At 34.9% G+C, this 21,153-nt stretch overlaps 4 protein-coding genes, 2 long non-coding RNA genes and 1 pseudogene across 8 annotated transcripts; 5 read left to right on the forward strand and 2 right to left on the reverse strand.

Moving 5' to 3' along the window:
* Nucleotides 1-622: 622 nt before the first annotated feature.
* LOC105975209 (uncharacterized) lies at nt 623-1,417 on the reverse strand. Its single transcript, XM_013000384.2, has 4 exons — nt 1,311-1,417; nt 1,023-1,203; nt 836-912; nt 623-747 (listed from the first exon to the last, which is right to left on the reverse strand). Exons 1-4 carry the CDS (start codon nt 1,337-1,339, stop codon nt 699-701), a joined length of 336 nt encoding a protein of 111 aa, XP_012855838.2. The 5' UTR covers nt 1,340-1,417; the 3' UTR covers nt 623-698.
* A 9-nt stretch (nt 1,418-1,426) lies between these two features.
* LOC148772542 (uncharacterized) lies at nt 1,427-2,113 on the reverse strand. Its single transcript, XR_016032167.1, has 3 exons — nt 2,008-2,113; nt 1,701-1,810; nt 1,427-1,595 (listed from the first exon to the last, which is right to left on the reverse strand). It is a non-coding gene; the product is annotated as an uncharacterized LOC148772542 (long non-coding RNA).
* A 1,529-nt stretch (nt 2,114-3,642) lies between these two features.
* LOC105975152 (receptor-like serine/threonine-protein kinase SD1-8) lies at nt 3,643-6,757 on the forward strand. Its single transcript, XM_088815763.1, has 7 exons — nt 3,643-4,749; nt 4,837-4,947; nt 5,053-5,279; nt 5,350-5,563; nt 5,650-5,890; nt 5,987-6,137; nt 6,234-6,757. The coding sequence occupies exons 1-7, from the start codon at nt 3,849-3,851 to the stop codon at nt 6,453-6,455; spliced, it is 2,067 nt and encodes a 688-aa protein (XP_088671889.1). The 5' UTR covers nt 3,643-3,848; the 3' UTR covers nt 6,456-6,757.
* An 800-nt stretch (nt 6,758-7,557) lies between these two features.
* On the forward strand, nt 7,558-8,077 carry LOC148772543 (uncharacterized). The gene is made up of 2 exons (XR_016032168.1): nt 7,558-7,695; nt 7,781-8,077. It is a non-coding gene; the product is annotated as an uncharacterized LOC148772543 (long non-coding RNA).
* A 2,620-nt stretch (nt 8,078-10,697) lies between these two features.
* LOC105953566 (E2F transcription factor-like E2FE) lies at nt 10,698-12,730 on the forward strand (annotated as a pseudogene). The gene is made up of 7 exons (XR_016031980.1): nt 10,698-10,904; nt 10,981-10,984; nt 11,228-11,298; nt 11,380-11,455; nt 11,553-11,614; nt 11,706-12,069; nt 12,482-12,730. The product of XR_016031980.1 is annotated as an E2F transcription factor-like E2FE (transcript).
* A 1,671-nt stretch (nt 12,731-14,401) lies between these two features.
* On the forward strand, nt 14,402-16,604 carry LOC105975154 (G-type lectin S-receptor-like serine/threonine-protein kinase At4g03230). Its single transcript, XM_088820295.1, has 7 exons — nt 14,402-14,584; nt 14,695-14,954; nt 15,155-15,395; nt 15,498-15,711; nt 15,802-16,042; nt 16,136-16,286; nt 16,383-16,604. Exons 1-7 carry the CDS (start codon nt 14,402-14,404, stop codon nt 16,602-16,604), a joined length of 1,512 nt encoding a protein of 503 aa, XP_088676421.1.
* Nucleotides 16,605-19,539: 2,935 nt separating this feature from the next.
* Nucleotides 19,540-20,803, forward strand: LOC148772544 (RNA-binding protein csdA-like). 2 transcript variants are annotated; one of them, XM_088815711.1, is made up of 4 exons: nt 19,540-19,629; nt 19,727-20,154; nt 20,259-20,379; nt 20,458-20,803. In XM_088815711.1, the coding sequence occupies exons 2-3, from the start codon at nt 19,733-19,735 to the stop codon at nt 20,347-20,349; spliced, it is 513 nt and encodes a 170-aa protein (XP_088671837.1). In that variant the 5' UTR covers nt 19,540-19,629; nt 19,727-19,732; the 3' UTR covers nt 20,350-20,379; nt 20,458-20,803. The 2 variants fall into 2 exon arrangements, with proteins under 2 accessions (XP_088671837.1, XP_088671840.1); XM_088815714.1 differs by having other exon boundaries at nt 20,466-20,803.
* Nucleotides 20,804-21,153: the final 350 nt, after the last annotated feature.

A 21,153-nucleotide genomic window follows, 5' to 3' on the forward strand; every position in this document is an offset into this window, starting at 1 on the left:
CCATCTTTCCATTTTTATGCCAGCTGTAAATTTTATTTTATTGACTTATGATATAAAATAAATAATAATGTAATTTAGTAAGGTGTGTTTTCTTTTGCACTTTGTTCCTACTTCCTTCTGCTATTTTGCTAAAATGTGGAGGATAATGATTTTTTTCTTTTTTTTTTTTGCACCCTAGGATTAATACAAATTAAAAAATCAATTAGGTTACGTTTCGAACGGTTTTATTGTGTTTCGTGAGTGAAAGTGCTATTAATTATTTCGGTGTGCGCTGTTTTGGAAATTGAAAAACTAATTCCAATTCCCTTTTAAAGCAATTCGAAAGAATTGAAAATCAGAAAATTGTTCCAATATCGATTTGCTTTCAGTTCGTTATCGGCTAAATTCGAGAATTCTATTTTCCTGTTCAGTGTTCACCTACAATATAAAGTATATAATGATATTAATATTATATATGTGTAACTTTTGAAAAAAAAAAAAAATTGGAACTAACAGAACTATTTTGAGAAGTTTGAAATGGGATAATAAACCGCGATCTCACATATATATTCCAATTTTAATCCAAAATCGGAAATATAGAAAATTTTCAGAATTGGAAATCAAAAGCTGAAAGTGAGAAATATATTGTATTCTACTAATTATACTTTGCAAAACTTGTCAATTACACAAAACTCGATCTGTTTGATGTACGAACATCGTCATTTATTACTACTACCGGCCTTCGATTCTTCACTCATACTGAACAAGCTGAAATAAACAAACAAACCATTAATCAGACAAATTAAAGTTACGCGCAACAAATTAAATTGTACTTTTTGTCGAAATTAAATCGTACCTAATTCGTTGTGGTTTTCGACCGTATGTATTGAGACATCCTTTACATCGACATGCCTTTATGCAAGGCTTTTTGCCCTTTTTCAGAATAAAACAATATAATTAATTTCATTCGATAAGAGCAAGAGAAAACCGATAATTAACCAAAAAAAAAAAAAAAAAAATATTAATAAAATAAATTAAATTACCCCACTGCACCAGCATTTCGACGAGTCTGTACAATGCACATCCCCAGTACAACGGCATCCCTTCGTATCCCTTTCGTTTCGTGCTTGCTCGACTTTATCCTTATTTTCGACATTGTTAATGCATCTTTTGCACCCACATTTTGGTGTGCAAAACTCACGTACACCAAAACAACCACACTTCCTGCATGCATGCACGTGCAAAACAAATCACAAAATATATACACACACACACACACACACACACATCATCGTCATATTCAAGAAAGTCGATCAAGAGTCGACACTTACTGTATCATACATCGACTAGCTATACACATGCACCCCCCCGAAAAACCACCACCAGCTTCACTAGAACTTGTGTTGTTGCTTGAAGATTCGGCTACGGAAAAAGACGAACGATTATTATTATTATTATTATTATTCTCTTGAGTAGTTCTTGATCCTTCGCCGATAAAATTTTCCATTATTTCTTCACGGTTTGGAAGAAAATCGTAATATAGTTTGTTCCAGCAATCTTGTTCGCACGGACAATATTCGCTGCATTTTTCTCCGAGAAAGTAACACGAGCAGACTCTGCACGAGATCGAAATTACAAACAGGTACAATTAGTAAATAAATGCCTCCAAAAATAATTAAAAAAAATTGAAAAAAAAAAAACAAAAAATTGGATGTACTTACTCTATCAAGCATTTCTTGTTCACACAAGTGCAGCGTGCGGCAATAATTTCAATGATGTTATCTCCAGCTGGCGGGTTTCGATCATCCATGGCGATTATTGGTGCCCTTATCTGAAATTTAGGATACACACACACGCACACACACACTCACAAACATACGCATAAACAATATTGCATACAGATTACATATACATATATAAAAATAAAGATGGGTTCAGGATATTCAGTTTCTTGAAATTAAGCCTAAATCCAGAAACCGTGGTGTATTTTCTGCACGCATTTTTTACTTTCTCTCTCTACAAAATTACCTTGATTCTCTCTCTCTCTCTCTCTCTCTCTCTCTCTCTCTCTCTCTCTCTCTCTCTCTCTCTCTTCTCTGATCGATCGCCTGGAGATGATTAGCAAATTGTGAATCAGATGATTGTTTTTTGTAGTTTTATTAATATTGAAATGAAGATAATATAATGAAAAGATGGAAATACAGTTATGGCAGTTTCAGTTCTGTTATGGCGGGAAAAAGGCAGCCTCGCTGAGCTGGTTTTTGGGCTGAAAAATCAGTTGGTTTGGCCCACTAATAAATTACATGATGGCTTCATATTTAGGAATTGCATATAACCAGCCCAAGAAAGAGTATAATTTTTAAAAATTAATTCCAATTTTGATAAATAAATAAAAAAATCGGAAGTTAACATTTCGAAAATTGGAATGAAAAGAGTTTTTTTCCGAAATCGAATTTCTTTCGTAGTATATTGGCATAAATTGAAGATTCAATATTTTAATTCACCAATTATAGAAATATATCCACAAAAATTGGGAAATCTGAAAGAAAGAAAAAACAGAACTTAAAAAGAAAAATATTCTCCAAAAATCGAAAACTCCGGGATTGGAATTGAATTGTAGTTTCATGAATTAAAAAAAAAATTATTTGACATTTGACATCTTAGAAAAGTGGTGCTAAAAATATTAAATTACATTCATTAGTGTTAAAAATTAATTCGATGGGCATTATGTATGATTTATTGTATTTTAAGGGTGCAAACTGCTATTAATTATTTTGGAGGGTCCAAAGTGTCAAAAGGCTATTGTTTCAGGGGTGCAAAGTGGGATTAAATCATAGGTTAAGTCTCGCTAACTCTTTTTTTATCTTTTTTTTTTTCTTCTTTTTGCCCTAATGATGGCTGATGCAGACTCATCTGGGAGCGAAGGAATCAGATAAATTCTTGCAATACTTTTCCAATGTATATATATATATATATATATATATATATATATATATATATATATATATATATATATATTTCTAGAAATTCTTCATATTGATGATGGACCTTTCGTTGCTGGTCAGACAACAGGTTAATATTTTATTTATATTTATTTATTTGCTTAGAAAACCAGAGTGTGTGTAACAAGTCAAACGATTGAATGTTTCAACACCTAAAAATATTAAGACAATTGAGCTGACGATCAATTGGCTCAGCTATGTAGCACGTAATGGGAAACGGCGATAAAGGGGAACAAGGAAACGGATACGGGAAACGGCATGTTTAAAAAATGGGGAAACGTGTAAATATTAAAAGTATAGAGGTATATTTATAAATATTCTATATAAACATATACAAGTTTTTATAAAATATTCTATATATTTTTATACAAACATATTCTAAATAAATTTTACTCTCAACTATCAATTTGCAGATGATCATTAAATCATGTAAATAATCTAGTAAACAACAAAAATATTTGAAAATTTGTTATTCTAACTTTTTAGAAACTTCCAAATGGCCTATAAGATCTCTTGCAAATGTCTTCGAGTTTCCGTCACAAAACGTAAAACGTTAACAAGTTGAAGCTATGTTACACAGGGCTTAGTATTGTTTCTCGTGTTCCAGTTTATATGTATTTTCTTTATTTATTTATTTTTTATTTTTAATTAAAAAGTGGAGTCAAGTCAACACACGAAGAAGAAGTCAATTTCAATATATATTATTATCTTGTGGAAATTCTGCAATTTGGAGAATGTATATTTTAAGTCAAGTGGCTAAATATTTGTGTTATGTAAGTCAATTTTAAGACAATTAAGTAAGAGCATGGTTTTGACAATTTGTTACCATGAAATTTTCATAGTAAGAATATTGATCAATCTTGAATTATGCCAACGTGGTATGTTTGTTTTATCTTCCTACACTACTCCGTTTCGTTGTCCGATGCAAAATACGCAATCTTGCCGAACGAACCCCTCGGAGAAAACGAGACTCTCGTATCTGCTAACGGAGTTTTCGAGTTGGGATTTTTCAAAAACTCCGTTTCCGAGAATGTCTTCGTCGGAATATGGTTCAAGAATCTCCCGGAGAAAAAACCCGTTTGGGTGGCCAATCGCGACAACCCGTTGGAGCAAAAATACGTCTTCGCGATAAGGTTCGACGGCAACTTGGTAGTAATCGATCGACGACAAGCACCTACGATAGTCAACTCTCGGAACCTCGCCTCGAGTTCGAATACTAGCGCCGAACTTCTCGATAATGGGAATCTTATTCTTAAACAAGGAGATCAGATTATATGGGAGAGTTTCAGTTTCCCAACCGACACTTATCTTCCGGGAATGAAACTCGGGTGGTTCGGTTTGACGAGTCACGAGCCGAGAAGACAGGTTCTTTTATCGTGGTTGGGCCCGCACAACCCTTCTCGTGGATCGTTAACCGTGGTTGCGGGTCTTAAGGATGCGAGAATATTATCTGTCTGGAGAGGGGACACTGCCCACGTGGATATTGGCTCGTTGGACGAAAACGGAATTTTCAGATTCGTTTTCAATGACTCGTTCGCCAGCTTCAATCTCAGCCACACGTCTACGCCGAACGAGACTTATCTGACGTACAATACTATCGGTGGGTATGAATTTTCGTGGCTTGTGATGGCTTCAACGGGCCATTTCGATGAATATAGGGTGATGAAAGGGAGGCTCTCGATAGTTCGGCATTCGTTATGTGATGAAGAAATTACGGTTAATTCGAGTTTTTGCTTGGATGAAGTAGCGCCGCAAATTCAGAAGCAGAGTACGCCTTTTTTTAACTTGTTGTGAATTAAATCTTGTTACTAACAACTCGAAAGTAAATTTTCCGATTCTCCGTTTTTCCGTTTAGGCCGAAAGAAAAGGAAGCTGAAATTAATTCTCATAATCCTAATTGCTCCGGCGATTATGGCAATTGTAATCTTGTGGCGATATAAACGGCGCCAAAAACATATCCGTAGAGGTTTTCGACTTTTCGTCCCTATCCTCTTTGTTTATTTCAAAATACGAAAGAAAAAATGCAGTTTCGTTGTAATGTTAAAATGACTATTTTTGTGGATATTGGCAGTTAACCAAAACAGAGACGACTCATCTAGCAGAAACGGAGAAGTAAAATTAATCTCCGATGAAGCTAAAAACGCTACTACTGTCGACATACCGACAATAGACTACCTCGAGTTTAGCAGAGAAGAACAAAACTTAACATGGTTTAGCATTAGCACAATCGAAAATGCAACCGGAAATTTCGATACCGAAAACAAGCTCGGTGAGGGTGGTTTTGGACCAGTTTACAAGGTGATTTTTTTTTTTTTATCGTATTACTCACTTTTTTTCGTCTAGAATGTAATCGATTTTAGTTATTCAGGGCAATCTGCCGAACGGTCAAGAAATTGCGGTCAAACGACTCTCGAAAAGATCGGCTCAAGGAGTTAAAGAATTCAAGAATGAAGTAACACTAATATCCCGTGTTCAACACAGAAATCTCGTTAGACTTTTGGGCTATTGTATCCAAGGAGAAGAAGAATACATCCTGGTTTACGAGTATTTGCCCAACAGAAGTTTGGATTCTTTCATCTTCGGTTCGTACAAACTTACTCTAAACCGAGCATTACAATTTAATTTACATATTTAATTATTGAGTGTATTCAACATTTTATTGATGCAGATGTACATAAGCAGAAATTACTCAACTGGAAAACGCGAATTAAAATAATCGAAGGAATTGCTCAAGGTGTACTGTATCTGCACAAATACTCTCGGCTGAGGATTATACACCGCGACCTTAAAACGAGCAATATCCTGTTAGATGGTGATATGAACCCTAAAGTGTCCGATTTTGGGATGGCCAGAATTTTCGGGGAGGAGAACGAAACTCGAGCAAAGACTACTAAAATCGCAGGCACATAGTAAGAATCAATATTAACTTGTTAATTAATTTCCGTAATCAAGAATATTAATGACCATAATTAACCTTAATATTATTATCGATTGCTTTGTGTTAGTGGCTACATGTCACCGGAATACGCAATGGACGGTCATTTTTCCGAGAAATCGGACGTGTTTAGTTTTGGGATTATTGTGCTAGAGATAATTAGTGGCAAACGGAATATTTCTTTCTTCGAGTCGGATCATTCTCTTAATCTTCTCGGCTATGTAAGAATCTTAAACATATGTATATGTATCGATTCATCGAAAGGAGTATATCGAAATTATATTTGACGATAAAATTTGAAAAACTTATATTTTTAGGCATGGAAGCTATGGAAAGAGGAAAAGAGCAACGAGTTCTTGGACTCGACTTTGGCTAACTCGTGTACGATAATTGAAGCTGCACAATACGTTCAGTTAGGTTTGTTATGCGTGCAGGAACGAGCGGCGGATCGACCGACTATGTTGGATGTGGTAACCATGGTTAGAACTGATGCATCAGCTTCTCTTCCTCAACCTAAAGAACCTGCTTTTTTGAGCTAACTCAATGGACAGCTGATTTTTTTTTTTTTTTTTTTTTTGTATAATGTATTAATTAGTAAAATTGAATCATTTGTTTATAGTTATGCTAGTTGTATTAAATTTTGTATGGAAATTAATTTGAATCACTTGTCCAATAGTTATACCAGTTTGTAAGAGATGAAGTCAGAGTAAAACAGAATCCAAATCAGATTTTTGTTTTTGGGTAAATTACGGCCAACCCCCTGGAGTAAGGTCAAATTACGAAATAACCATCATGTTTGGGTGATTACAACTACCACCCTCAACTATGAGTCTTCTTACAAATCCACCCATGTGGTGTCAAATTTAATGGAATCTTCTCTAATTTGTACCGTTTTACCCCATTCGAGCTCTACATTTTGAACAAGATGATCATAAGATGTCTTTTGGCTTGTAAAAATCAGATTGTGGTGCATTTGAAACTGCATTTTTGCACAAAACGAGTAAAAGTTAGAGAACATTCCACGGAATCTATAAGATTAAGTTGAATTCGAAGCATAAAGGACGTGTTCGTAGTTGGTAGTGATTGTAATCAACCAAACAACATGGGCATTTTCATAATTTAATCTTACCTCACGGAGTAGCCGTGATTTAAATTTTTTTTCTTTTGCAAAAAATAAAACCCATCTAACTAACTTTCAAAATTACAACAACTTATATCACAAACAAACAGCAATTAGTCGATCCATAGCTAGTTGCTCCATTTGTCTATTTATCGATGTTTCCGACAATTTCGACTCGTCAGAAACACTACCAGATTCTGCCTGTTGTTGCTTGTGATACTGTATTTGCAGTAACTTCAGTTTACGAATCACCGTGCTCCTTGACCGATTGAAGAAAGGGGGTAAAATTAGGTAAGTGATTGATTTAACTCCATAAAAATAATATTTAATTTTTAATCTGTTTCAATTTTTCCCAAATTTTTTTCCCCAATTCAATTGTTGAAATGACGTCATATCTAGAGAATTTTTAAATGAAAATATCAAATAATTATTTGTAGATAAGTTTATAGCAAGTACTAAATGCTTGAGAGGAGCGAATTACCATGATATGCAGACGGCGGACCAGCGAATAAGGTGGACAAGGTCGAGAAAAGTGAAAATCATGCTCAGAACATCGTTTTCGAGAGCCTCTACGGTGGTTTTCGGGGTACGTCGCCGCTTCTTCACCGGAGCGGCGCCGGCTGAAGCCGTCGTCTCCATAAGTTTTTGCCTGTGTAACGGTCAGCTATTTTTTTTTTTCCGTTTTTCTCTCTCTTAATTTTAATTTTTGTTTTTAGGAAAATAAAAATTGAAAGGATACTGTAGGAGAAAAGGAAAACAACGGTTGGAGTGATGGAGCGGCGGGCCGCCGACCAGCAACTGCCGTGGAGTGATTCGATTATTATATACAGTGTTTTGTATAGGTTACGGTACTATTTCCATGTAAGAATGGGCATATATGTGTGTTTGGTATTGGTTATTGCATAGTTTGAAATCGAAGATATTTCTTACGGTGAAGGATGTGAGTTACTTGTGAAAGATTAAATACTACTCTTCGAGTTTCTGTTTGTTGTCTTAGTGGTTGTACATTTATGTAAGAAGATAAAGGTTGTTTCGTAATTATAGATGAATGTGTGTTTATTCTCTTTCCATATCTGACGCAGGCTTTCTTTATTTTCAATTAAATTGGCAAATGACAAGATCTAGAGTCTAGATTATTATGGGTTTATCATAATTCCCATAATTGTGTGAGGGGTGAAAAGGGAGGTGAGTTGAGGATTTTGCCCCTCTTAAATCACATGCATTCGATTCTAGGTAGAAATAAAGTTACCTTCCATCATAACTCATAAGTAGACCACTTTGTAGATGCACATTTTTTAGAAATAGTTAAGAACTGTGACAAAGTTGTAATTTTTTTTTTAAAACTTGTCAAAAATCACTATATTTTACTTATCTTCTAAAAGTTACTCTAAGGAAATTAGAATTTTTATGAAATCTTCTCTAACTTCTCAACTATATGATAGTACTTATCTTCTAAAAGTTACTCTAAGGAAATTAGAATTTTTATGAAATCTTCTGTAACTTCTAAACTATATGATTAAATTAATTAATACAGTTAATTACAGAGATGAAGTAGTATATATAGGACTATATTCTACTATTGCATTTCATTTTACAATCCTCATTTTGAAAGTAGATCATTCAGACAGTAAGCTCCGGCCAAGAAAGAGAGGATAAAAGGGAGCCAAAACCCTGAACACTTGACGGCAACAAATTGGCCATATATTGAAGCAAAGACCAGGCCGTGGAAGGAAAAGAACAAGTAAACTATATGAGTAATTTGAGTTTCAACGAATTGCATCTGATCGATCCATGAAGCCATTTTGGCAAAAAAAAAAAAAAAAGATTGAAATCAAAGTGACTGCATAAGAAAAAGATTGAAATCAAAGTGACTGCATGTATATATACTTACATGCATGCATTAGCTAAGTAACTGCAAGATCAGTTGTAACTGCAAGCTCAGTTATAGCTCAGTAACTGATTAACAAACCAGAAAGCTCAGCCTTTTGGATTCCTTTCTTTTTATTTTTTTATTTTTTTGAGAATTAGAGGAACATTTTAGTCTTAAACTGTGTGAGGGTGGAGGTTTGCTTACAAATCCGTACAATTGTTTATATCTTGATTCTGTTTATCACTAGTGTATTGGATAATCTTGATCACTCAAGTTTGGTTAGGTAGTTTGTTTGATCAAAAACTTGTTGGGTGCTAAATACCTAACACGCAAGTGCACGTATCGCAAACAAGTAGTAAAAGTGGACTCGTGAGAGTCGGATGTCGATCCCACAGGGAATACTCAAATTATCTAATCATAAGTACCAAATTCTAACAACTATGATTTTTATCCAGCCTACGCAAGTTTGTCAAATTAAATCAAATAAATAATTAAACTAATTATGAAAGCAAATAAACACGATAAAATATCAATAAAACGAACCTAGGAGTTTATCTTCCCCTATGAAAGAACTGCTCACCCAAAACCCTCAATTATGAAATATATGATTCATGATTACTAACCCGAGACACTAATTTACTCATAACCCGCTGTCGCGTGTATTAAAAGTCTATTATTCATAAACGGTTCACTATATGTCTATGCAAACAAATTATGAATAAAGCATTAACTAACAAGTCTCGTAATTGGCTACCTAAGGTGATATCTGTATGTCTACGACACCACATGCAATTGACACACTCATCCGGTGAAAACTACTCGAAGGCTCTTCTACCTACCGTCTAATTATCAAAATAGATCTGTCGAGTCAATCCCAATAATCACAGATAAAGCACATAAATTGATCAAGTTCATGCACTAACCACTAGGCCAAAACAGCTCACTTGCGACGTTTTTTTTTGCGACGATTCCGGATTCGTCGCTAGTTTGCGACCATTTTGACTAAAAAACGTCGCAAGATATCGGAAAATAAGATTTCGATGGAATATCTCGCGACGATAAAAATAATCGTCGCCAGTATGCGACTAATGTCAATAAAACGTCGCAAAGGGGAAAAAAAAATAATAAAACACTCTCGTAGCGACGTTTTTATATAACCGACGCATGAAAAATATTTTTTGCAATTTATTTTTTTACCTTCGCGACGAATATGACGTATACGTCGCTAGAGCAATTGTGAAAAAAAAAATTAATGGGTTGGCGACGAATAAGGATAAACGTAGCGTAATAAAGAGGAAATATGAAATTATATTTATTCGTAGCGACGAAAATAGTGTATTCGTCGCAAGTAAAATACTTTGTTAAAAGAATTATAATTATTATTTGCGACGATAGTGTATGAATCGTCGCCAAAATAATTATAGAAAAAATCTCGCTTTTCTATAGCGACGGTTCTTACAGAAACGTCGCAAAGCTATTTAATTTTTTTTTTTGGTTTGCGACGAAAGAGATGAAAACGTCGCTACTAGATTCATTTAAATCTGAATTGGCGACGATTTGTTTGGAATCGTCGCAAAAAATTGAATTAGAAGTCAGGCCCTAATCCCCCTTTCCCCATTTTCTCCGATTTTCTTCTCGTTTCTCTCTCTCTTTCAATCTTCCCCTCCGTCGGGTCCTCCCCCTCCGCCTCCGCCGCCGCAGTCTGCCGTTGCCGCTGCTCTCCGCCGTCCGCCGTCCGCCGCTGCTCTCCTCCGCCCATCTCTCCGCCGCTTCAAAGCAGGTGGAGCATATATGGGGGATGGGAGGGCGGGCAATTCGAGCAGTAAGCCGGAGTGGCTCGAGCAATACGATGTGATTGGGAAAATCGGAGAGGGAACATACGGTTTGGTTTTCTTGGCGAAGATTAAGGCGAACCGCTCCAAATCCATTGCGATTAAGAAATTCAAGCAGTCCAAAGATGGCGACGGCGTTTCCCCCGCCGCGATTCGTGAAATTATGGTTAATTGCAAAACCCCCTTTTTTAATTTTTAATTTTTTTTTTTGGTGTTTCTGCGTTTTACATGATTTTCTCCAGCAATGTATGTATTATTGTATACGACACGTGTTTCTGGTTGTGCTATGTTTATGGGGATTCTCTGTTGATTAGATTGGCTAAGAAGAAAAAGAAAATGTTATTTTTCTTGTGGTTGGGTCTGGAGTGTGTGTGTGTGTGTGTGTGTGTGTGTTTTTGAAGTGTGGTAGATTGATGATTCATGTTATTACCATGTTTTTGTATTTCTTTCCTTTAACTCTTTCCTTAGAATTTTCATTTTCGTATGTAGGTGAGAATATGAAGGAAAAGTCTCTTGGGTTTCTTACACAGAATTTCGTTAAGCTGTTTCTCTGCACCGATGTAAGTATATTTCATGCCGAACATTAATATTGATATTTGTTTGGTTTGCATCTTATGAATATAAATTGTCTTCAAATTCAGATGGATTTGATTTCTCTCGAAGATGCAGCAAAGCTTTTGCTCGGTGACGGAAAGCACACTTCAATGACTACTAGAAGTAAGATACCTTTACCTTATTTATTTATCTTGCTTTATTGCTTAAATGAAAGATACAATAATAAATTTCTTAACATTAGTTTCATTCAACTCTCCAGCAAAAGTCAGAAGACTGTACGATATTGCCAATGTGTTATCTTCCATGAAATTCATCGAGAAGGTGATTCATCGTATATCCTAATTCGACATTAATTTTATGAAACTCGTTATGTGGATTTATAATTTTAACACTTATTCTGTACGATATACAGATTCATCACCCTGAGACAAGAAAACCTGCTTTTAGATGGTTAGGGCTGAATGGAAAACCCGATAATGGAATTTTAGACTCGAAGAAGCGGATTTTTGGGACTAATTTAACTAATACAGCAAAGAGGTTTAAGGTTGATGAAGATGGGCTTCAAATCTTGAAGCCATTTAACCTAATGTGAGTCAAAAACGAGACCGAAAACGAGGATGATAGAACAACTACAATGGGTGCAAAGAGTTACCAGTTTGGCCCTTTTGCACCTGCAAATGTACCCCAAGTTGGAGTGTCGAACGATTATAAGGGAAAGCAGGTTGTTGATTGGGAAAGCTTGGCTTCTACTTACCGGCCTAAGTATCACAACCAAGGTATTTTCTTGAAACTGTTGATTTCATCATATCAAAATATTTTTTCTTAGTTAAATAAATTCCAATCATTTCTTTCATTCGAAGTGTCGTGTTCGTGTTTGTGCTGTGTTTATCAAATAATAGACAACAAGATGCAAGTGATACAAATAGTATATACATTCATTTTCTTTATTTCAAGTTCCATACTGTTTAGGCACGCCATTTTTTCCAAGAAACAACTATGTTCGTTTATCTAATAATTCGTCATCGCTAAATTCGTGTCTGGACAACAGTTGAATAGTTGCTTATTTCTCATGAATATTTGTTTTAAATAATGTTGTTGCATACATGGATGGTTTTTTTGGGGATGTTCATTTATTAGTTGTTATGCTGTCGAAATTTTTGCTAAACAAGTGTACTTAATCATTTTCAGGCTGATTTGGAATGAGTGTATGATGAGACAATTCGTGATGGAAGTGACGAAAGCACGGCCAACTCAATTGCGATAGAAAAAGTGCTCGGAAAAAGCAAAGGGCTTGGAATTAAGATTGCAACACTTTGTTTGGCTTTTGAACTAAACTTTGCAACACTACATTATATGCTTTTAAGCTTTTATGTACTTTTTTAATTTATGTTTTGTGCTACCTTGATATTTAATCCGTATAATTGGTTTTAATATTTTCGATATAAGTGTATTTTTTTTTTTGTACAACTGCTGAATACAGGTTGAATTTGTTAATTGAAAAAATAAATAAACCAGAAATTATATTTAAAAAAAAAACCTAGCGACGAATAAATAAAACAAATCGTCGCAAATAAATCGTGGGCCTTGCGACGAAAAAGGCTGTTAGTCGCAAACATTTTCACAAACGTAGCGACGAAACCGTCACAAAACGTCGCTGAATATAGCGACGAAAACATAATTCGTCGCCAATGTTTGCGACTTATTCTTTATTCGTCGCAACTGGGCAGCGACGAAAGTATAGGATCCGTCGCGAATATTAAAAAAACATTTTTTTCCAGAAAATACGAATGTTGTGACGATTTATGAAATTCGTCGCCAAACGTTGCGTCGAAAATGACTTTTCGTCGCCGACCTTGCGACGGGACGTTTGGCGACGTTTTTTGTAGGATTTGGCGACGAAAATAATTCGTCGCAAACAGTAAAAAATCGTCGCCAAATAGACAGTTTCGTCGCCAAATTCCGTCGCCAGTCGACCATTTTGGCCTAGTGAACAATCATAAGAATTAATCATAAAATCATAATTGCATAATCTCAAGAAAACGGGTTCACCATCCCCACATAGGGTTCCAACAAAATCCTAGATTAGAAACTTAGCTACTCATGTTCTCTACGAAAAACATCATAAAAACATAAAAAGAAATAGATTAAGAAAAGATAGATAAATGAAGAATTGTGATGAAGATTTATCAATTCTCCGTCTTCGATTCTTCGTTCTCTCGCTCCTCTCGCTCTAAGGTTGTGTCAAAAGTCCCTCTAATTCGTGTTTGGTTTGGGCTTAAATAGATGTCCCAACTTGGTAGATGATTTTAGGTTTCCTTGTGTGATTAAAATTCCAAAATTGTCTCCAGCGTGTGTTGGCACGACCGCGCGAAAATCAGTGCAATTCTCACACGGCCGCGCGAGAATCGTCGAAACCTTCTGCCCAATTTCTGCATTTGGCACGGCCGTCCCATTTTTAGGTTTAAATTTGGTACGGCCGTCCCGTGCCAATTTCTTCAGATTTTTTATTATTTCACTTTTGGCCCATATTTTCTCCAAAATTGCAGTTTTGACCCCAAACTTTTCCAATTCTTCAATTTATACCTAAAATACAATAAATCAATTTTTTAAGCACCAATTATCGTTAAATCACACCAAAAGCTCAAATAAAAAGGTACGATAAAGTATAAAAATATATACTTAACATTTGTTATCCCCAATAACTTGCCGGGTCGACCCGCAAATATTATGTTACCACGGCTTGTTGCGACACATGTAATCTTGACGTAGTTGTCGAAACCCTCAAAGAAGACGTGAAGTCCGTGTTTATTCTTCTTCGCCCAGCAGTCTATAATCTTTTGAAATGCTTGGTTCTTCTTTGTCTGAATCCTGAATCCCAGGTAAGGCTCAACACAATGGCCTTAACCCGATGTTGGATTTAGCGATGGTCGGAATATTTGGTGGTCACCTCAACTCGTTCGGTGAAGCACAAACACAAACCGGACCCATGGGTCACCGGGCCCGGCCCGTACAAGAAAGATCTTCGTAGGTGGCCGAGCTTCCACAGTCACCGATAAAGACTTCAAATCTTACTTCGATCAGTTCGGTACAGTAACAGATGTCGTAGTTATGTACGACCACAACACACAAAGGCCAAGAGGGTTCGGCGTCATAGTTTATGATTCAGAAGAAGCAGTTGAAAAAGTTTTCTTCAAAACATTTCACGACCTCAACGGGGAAACTGTCGAGGTTAAAAGGGCCGTCCCAAAGGAGTTATCTCCCGGTCCGAAAGTTAACCATGGTTTAAGCAGAGTTAGCAGCTTTGTTAACACTTATAATTGTAACAGTCCGGTACATGGTTCGAATTTTAGTGTGGTTCTTTTGTTTACTTACAGGATATTTCCTTGCAAAGTTTGCAGTAGAGTTGTATTGGCCACACATCGACACCGAACGAGACTTATCTGACGTACAATACTATCGGTGGGTATGAATTTTCGTGGCTTGTGATGGCTTCAACGGGGCATCTCGATGAATATATGGTGATGAAGGGGAGGCTCTTGATAGTTCGGCATTCGTTGTGTGACGAAGAAATTACGGTTGATTCGAGTTTTTGCTTGGAAAAAGACGCGTCGCAAATTCAGAAGCAGAGTAAGCTTTTTCTTTTTTTCTTTTTTAACCTGTTGTGAATTAAATCTTGTTACTAACAACTTGAAAGTAAAATTTCCGATTTTCCGTTTTTTCGATTATGGCAATTTTAGTCTTGTGGGGATATAAACGGCGCCAAAAACATAATCGTAGAGGTTTTCGTCCCTATCCTCTTTGTTTATTTCAAAATGCGAAAAAAAAATGCTGTTTCGTTGTAATGTTAAAATGACTATTTTTGTGGATATCGGCAGTTAACCAAAACAGAGACGACTCATCTAGCAGAAACGGAGAAGTAAAATTAATCCCCGATGAAGCTAAAAACGCTACTAATATCGACATACCGACTATAGACTACCTCGAGTTTAGCAGAGAAGAACAAAACTTAACATGGTTTAGCATTAGCACAATAGAAAACGCAACCACAAATTTCGATACCGAAAACAAGCTCGGTGAGGGTTGTTTCGGACCAGTTTACAAGGTGGATTTTTATTTTTTATTTTTTTATTTTTTTTTTATTTTTTTTTTATCGTATTCCTCACTTTTTTTTTCGTCTAGAATCTAATCGATTTTAGTTCTTCAGGGAAATCTGCCGAACGGTCAAGAAATTGCGGTCAAACGACTTTCGAAAAGATCGGTTCAAGGAGTTAAAGAATTCAAGAATGAAGTAACACTAATATCCCGCGTTCAACACAGAAATCTCGTTCGACTTTTGGGATATTGTATCCAAGGAGAAGAAGAATACATATTGGTTTACGAGTATTTGGCCAACAGAAGTTTGGATTCTTTCATCTTCGGTTCGTACAAACTTATTCCAAACCGAGCATTTCAATTTAATTTACGCATGTACGCAATTATTGAATTTATTCAACATTTTCTTGATGCAGATGTAAATAAGCAGAAGTTACTAGATTGGAAAATGCAAATTAAAATTATCGAAGGAATTGCTCAAGGTGTACTGTATCTGCACAAATACTCTCGGCCAAGAATTATACACCGCGACCTTAAAACGAGCAATATCCTGTTAGATGGTGATATGAACCCTAAAGTGTCCGATTTTGGGATGGCCAGAATTTTCGGGGAGGAGAACGAAACTCGAGCAAAGACTACTAAAATCGCAGGCACATAGTAAGAATTAAAATTGTTAATTAATTTCCGTAATTTCAAGAGTATTAATGACCATAATTAACCTTAATCTCGTTATCGTTTGCATTGTGTTAGTGGCTACATGTCACCGGAATACGCAATGGACGGGCATTTTTCCGAGAAATCGGACGTGTTTAGCTTTGGGATTATTGTGCTAGAGATAATTAGTGGCAAACGGAATATTTCTTTCTTCGAGGCGGATCATTCTCTTAATCTTCTCGGCTATGTAAGAACCTTAAACATACTTATATGTATCGATTCATTGAAAGGTATGTATCGAAGTTATATTTGACGATAAAATTTGAAAAACTTATATTTTTAGGCATGGAAGCTATGGAAAGAGGAAAAAAGCGACAAGTTCTTAGATTCGACTTTGGCTAACTCGTGTACGATAATTGAAGCTGCACAATACGTTCAGTTAGGTTTGTTATGCGTGCAGGAGCGAGCGGCGGATCGACCGACTATGTTGGATGTGGTAACCATGGTTAGAACTGATGCATCAGCTTCTCTTCCTCAACCTAAAGAACCTGCTTTCTTGAGCTAACTCAATGATTATTTTTTATTTTTTATTTTTTTTTGTATAATGAATGAATTAGTAAAATTGAATCATTTGTTTATAGTTATGCTAGTTGTATTAAATTTTGTATGGAAATTAATTTGAATCACTTGTCCAATAGTTATACCAGTTTGTAAGAGATGAAGTCAGAGTAAAACAGAATCCAAATCAGATTTTTGTTTTTGGGTAAATTACGGCCAACCCCCTGGAGTAAGGTCAAATTACGAAATAACCATCATGTTTGGGTAACTACAACCACCACCATCAACTATGAGTCTTCTTACGAATCCACCCATGTGGTGTCAAATTTAATGGCATCTTCTCTAATTTGTACCGTTTTACCCCATTCGAGCTCTACATTTTGAACAAGATGATCATAAGATGTCTTTTGGCTTGTAAAAATCAGATTGTGGTGCATTTGAAACTGCATTTTTACACAAAACGAGTAAAAGTTAGAGGACATTCCACGGAATCTATAAGATTAAGTTGAATTCGAAGCATAAAGGACGTTGTTCGTAGTTGGTAGTGATTGTAATCAACCAAACAAACAAACACCAATTAGTAGTCGATTAAGTATCTAGAGATTAATTAAAGTGGAAAAAGACAATAAGTGTACGTTAGGACACACACATGTACAGTAAAACAAACACGTATAAATATAAATATAAAAAAAAAAAAAAAAATAAATAATAATTACAGTGGTTGCATGGAGATAAATTGGAAGCATCTCGCAAAGGGAGAGGGAATCGAATCACTTTCTTTATAAGCTTTTCTTTTTAAATTTTTTTTTCCACAGCTTTCTTTACCACTCCCCAAGAAAATGGTGGGTGGTCATATTATACTCTTACAAATTAGGGTTTTCCCTTTTCCCCTCTCATCAATTCATTCTCATATTTCTGCTAGCTGATGCTCCTCTTTACACCTAGATCATAGAGAGAGAAACAATCTCTTTGCTACGCTTCTAGAGAGAGAAACCATATACACACATATATATATAAATTAAAGATGATTATTAATTAGGGGGAAAAAAGGAAAATGTGACAGCAAAAAAGCCATGGCAGTGTTATATATATATATATAGAGAGAGAGAGAGAGAGAGGGGGGGAAAAAGGAAAAGATAAATTGAAAGAAAAGATGGTCAAATTGGACTACCTCGAAGACTACTACTTCAATTTTAATTTTCTCTTCAAACTATCTTTATCGAAACTCTCTATATATATATATATACCATTTATCACTTTCTTTTATTTAATTTTGAACATCTCCCCACTTTTCCCCCCTTAAGAGTTAAGTATACTTAGCCTCGTAATCACACGATTTTTATCGGATTAACATTTTCGGAAAAAAATATTATTCCAAAGTCGAATATTTATTTTTTTATCAAAATCGAGAGAATTTAAAAATGTCGTCCCACTAGTATATATATACCAATATATATGTTTATTTCTATTTAATGAATTTTAGTTTCTTGTCATCTTTATAGTAAATAAATATTACTAATTTAATTTAATTCCCAATAAATAATTAAATATATAGGCAACATGTGTAATTAATTATTAATTAATTTATAGTAGAGAAAAGAGAAAATGGAATGAAATTTAAAGGTTGTTCTTGGGAGTTACAGCCATGCACCTTCTTCGGCTTCGATTTCAGCTTCATTTTATTCAAATCGATCTGACACACACGAGCGGGGGACACCTGCACTCCATCATTGCTGCAAAATATTTAATTTTATTTTATTTATTTAAATAGTTAAAAATACATTAATTATTACGACGATGAAATTCTCATTAAAGTGAGTGGAGATTTTCTTTTTTTTTTTAAATTCAAGTATTTCTTGATTTTCACAATTTCATAGGCAAAACAATGAGCAAATATTAACACTAAAGTGAAATGACAAATTAGTCCTAATTAGAATTTAATTTTCGCAATTAGTAAGACATATTCGACAACTCAATAGCTTCAAGTACAACAAAAAAAAAAAAGAGAGAGAATATTCAAAAGAAATAAAGAAAAAGGAGTCGCAATTTTTCAGTTATATAGTGACTGTTGGAGAGTGGGTCTGGGGATTTATTGAAAGCGAGATTATAATAATTTAATGGGGTCATTTTACAAGATTTAAATTTCGTAGAATATTCACTTTGTCTGCCAAAAATTATACACTATATCACCTCGTAATATATAGATGCAAACTCCTTTAGAATTGCCAATATATATTATATATTAAATATTTCGGTATCCGGTACATGTAAACCGAGCATCAATACCATATATCGTACCGAATACAGTGGACTTCAAAAACAAAAAAAAATATTACCCGAATGCCGAAGAAAACCGAATTTTTGGTTCGTTATTTGGCACATACCAAATTTTATTTTCGATTCAGTGGTGTTCGATCGGTTTACGGAACGAGTAAACACAGTTACATATGCTTAGTAAAAGATTCTTCCATGGCTCGGAAATAAATGCAACTTAATTTCATTTTTTTTTCCCTATCAATTATGTTTACGTACGCATGAAATATTAAATAGCCTATCAAATTAAACAATTTATAATCTTGATCATATGGGATAAATAAAAAAAAAAAAAAAAAAAAAAAAAAAAGGGATTTTTATTGGTGTTGGAAAGCGAATCAAAGAATATATTGGAGGGTGTTCAATATATATGCATGCACTTTATCAAATATCACAATATTTGATAAACACACACAACAATTATTACTACAATGCAACAGATCATGCTGCTGCAGCAGCATTCTCTTTTTCTCTTTATTAATTTTGTTCTTTTTATGTGATTCCATATTTCAATAAAATTAAATTAAATTAAAATTAAATAAATAAACCAACAACAGTTTATATATATATATATATGAAAAGTGAGGTCTCTCGTTTATCGAGGCCACCTTCCCTCGCAGTATATAAACCTCTTCACTATCACCAAAAATTCTCAGACACTAAATTTATTTGATTTTACTACACAAAATTAATCTTTGTCCATTTCAGATACTTCATTTGTAAGATTTTTTTTTTTTTTTTTTTGTAGTTAATATTTATTTGAATGTTTTTTATTTATTTATTTATTCATGCATGTGTTTGTTGTGATATGATCAGGAGAAAATGAATAGGCCGGGAGATTGGAACTGCAGATCGTGCCAGCATCTCAACTTTCAGAGGAGGGATTCCTGCCAGAGGTGCGGCGACCCCAGGCCCGGCGGCGGCGGCGGTGATAGGGGCGGTGATTACGGAATTTTCGGTGGAAGAGGTGGTGGCTCGTCGTTCGGGTTCACCGGACCTGACGTCAGGCCCGGTGACTGGTACTGCGCCGTCAACAACTGCGGCGCGCACAACTTCGCCAGCCGCTCTAGCTGCTTCAAGTGCGGCGCCGTCAAGGAAGAAGTCGGCGGCGCTGGTGGCGCCGGCTTTGACGGAGAGGTTCCGCGGGTTTCCGTATTTGGATTTGGCGTCGGCGGCGGTGCAGGTGGCGGTGGCGGTGGGGGTAGCCGCTCGGGATGGAAATCTGGTGACTGGATTTGCACCAGGTAGAAATCAAATTACGTGGCTTTTTTTATTTATTTATATTCATGGAAAATTAATTACGTGGCGTTTTTATTAATAAAAAAATAATTATTATTAATTATTCCAGGTTGGGGTGCAACGAGCACAACTTTGCGAGCAGGATGGAGTGTTTCAGGTGCAATGCACCAAAGGAGTTCAGTAGCAAATCATCATTCTAATCATGCACCATCAAGATTCTCCATTTTTGGGTAAATAATAATTATTATTATAAAATAAATTAAATCATTTTTTTAATTATATGCCTTTTAAAAAAAAAATTAATGAAGTTTTTCAGGTTGACAACAAATTATATGAAGTAGTTGAAGAGAGAATCACGATTTGAACAACACTAGAAGAAGAAGAAGAAGAAGAAGAACGTTTTTTATTATTATTTTTTTATTTTCTTTTTGCTTCCTTTAATATATCAGTAGCGACTTTGATTTTCTCTGTTTTCTATTTTTATTTATTTTGATATTTAAATTTCCTTTTGGAGCTTTAATTACAAGTAATTTGAGATGTTTAATTCCCTGTACTTTCTTGGTTTTTTTTTTTGGAAGATCTAATTAATTAAGTATCCATGTGTACCAAGCAATTTCTTATTTAATTAATTTTCTTGTAGATTATATTCAAAAATATAACTAATATTAAATTTTAATTATATTCTACACTTTAAAATTTGGACAATTTGACTCATGCATGCATATATATATATATATATATATATATATATATATATATATATATATATATATATATATATATATATTCCATTTAATAATATTGCAGCCTTTAGTTATGATTGTGACACTATTTTTAAATTATTGACACCTTACTTTTTTAACTTGTAAAATAAATGAAGCTGCAATGATAAAAGAGATTCATGATTATAAGTGCTTAATTAATTAATAAATAATCCAAGTTCACATAGGATTCCAAAGCTTTTTAATTAATTAGATAGGGTTCTTTACATTGACAAAGAGGGA

This window comes from Erythranthe guttata, chromosome 1 (genome assembly GCF_056151865.1).
Source record: "Erythranthe guttata isolate IM_541 chromosome 1, IM_541, whole genome shotgun sequence".
Classification (NCBI taxonomy): domain Eukaryota; kingdom Viridiplantae; phylum Streptophyta; class Magnoliopsida; order Lamiales; family Phrymaceae; genus Erythranthe; species Erythranthe guttata.

Bases quoted from the DNA above. Each gene is read 5' to 3' on its own strand.
- LOC105975209 (XM_013000384.2), bottom strand. From the start codon at position 1,339: ATGTGTATAGCTAGTCGATGTATGATACA. The intron at 913-1,022 runs GTAATTTAATTT...ATTCTGAAAAAG, and splicing joins CGAAATGCTGGTGCAGTGGG to GGCAAAAAGCCTTGCATAAA. The intron at 748-835 runs GTACGATTTAAT...TGTTTATTTCAG, and splicing joins CGAAAACCACAACGAATTAG to CTTGTTCAGTATGAGTGAAG.
- LOC105975152 (XM_088815763.1), top strand. From the start codon at position 3,849: ATGCCAACGTGGTATGTTTGTTTTATCTTCCTACACTACTCCGTTTCG. The intron at 4,750-4,836 runs GTACGCCTTTTT...TTTTCCGTTTAG, and splicing joins GCCGCAAATTCAGAAGCAGA to GCCGAAAGAAAAGGAAGCTG. The intron at 4,948-5,052 runs GTTTTCGACTTT...GGATATTGGCAG, and splicing joins CCAAAAACATATCCGTAGAG to TTAACCAAAACAGAGACGAC.
- LOC105975154 (XM_088820295.1), top strand. From the start codon at position 14,402: ATGTACGACCACAACACACAAAGGCCAAGAGGGTTCGGCGTCATAGTT. The intron at 14,955-15,154 runs GTGAATTAAATC...ATGACTATTTTT, and splicing joins TTTTTCTTTTTTAACCTGTT to GTGGATATCGGCAGTTAACC. The intron at 16,043-16,135 runs GTAAGAATTAAA...GCATTGTGTTAG, and splicing joins ACTAAAATCGCAGGCACATA to TGGCTACATGTCACCGGAAT.
- LOC148772544 (XM_088815711.1), top strand. From the start codon at position 19,733: ATGAATAGGCCGGGAGATTGGAACTGCAGATCGTGCCAGCATCTCAAC. The intron at 20,155-20,258 runs GTAGAAATCAAA...TAATTATTCCAG, and splicing joins GGTGACTGGATTTGCACCAG to GTTGGGGTGCAACGAGCACA.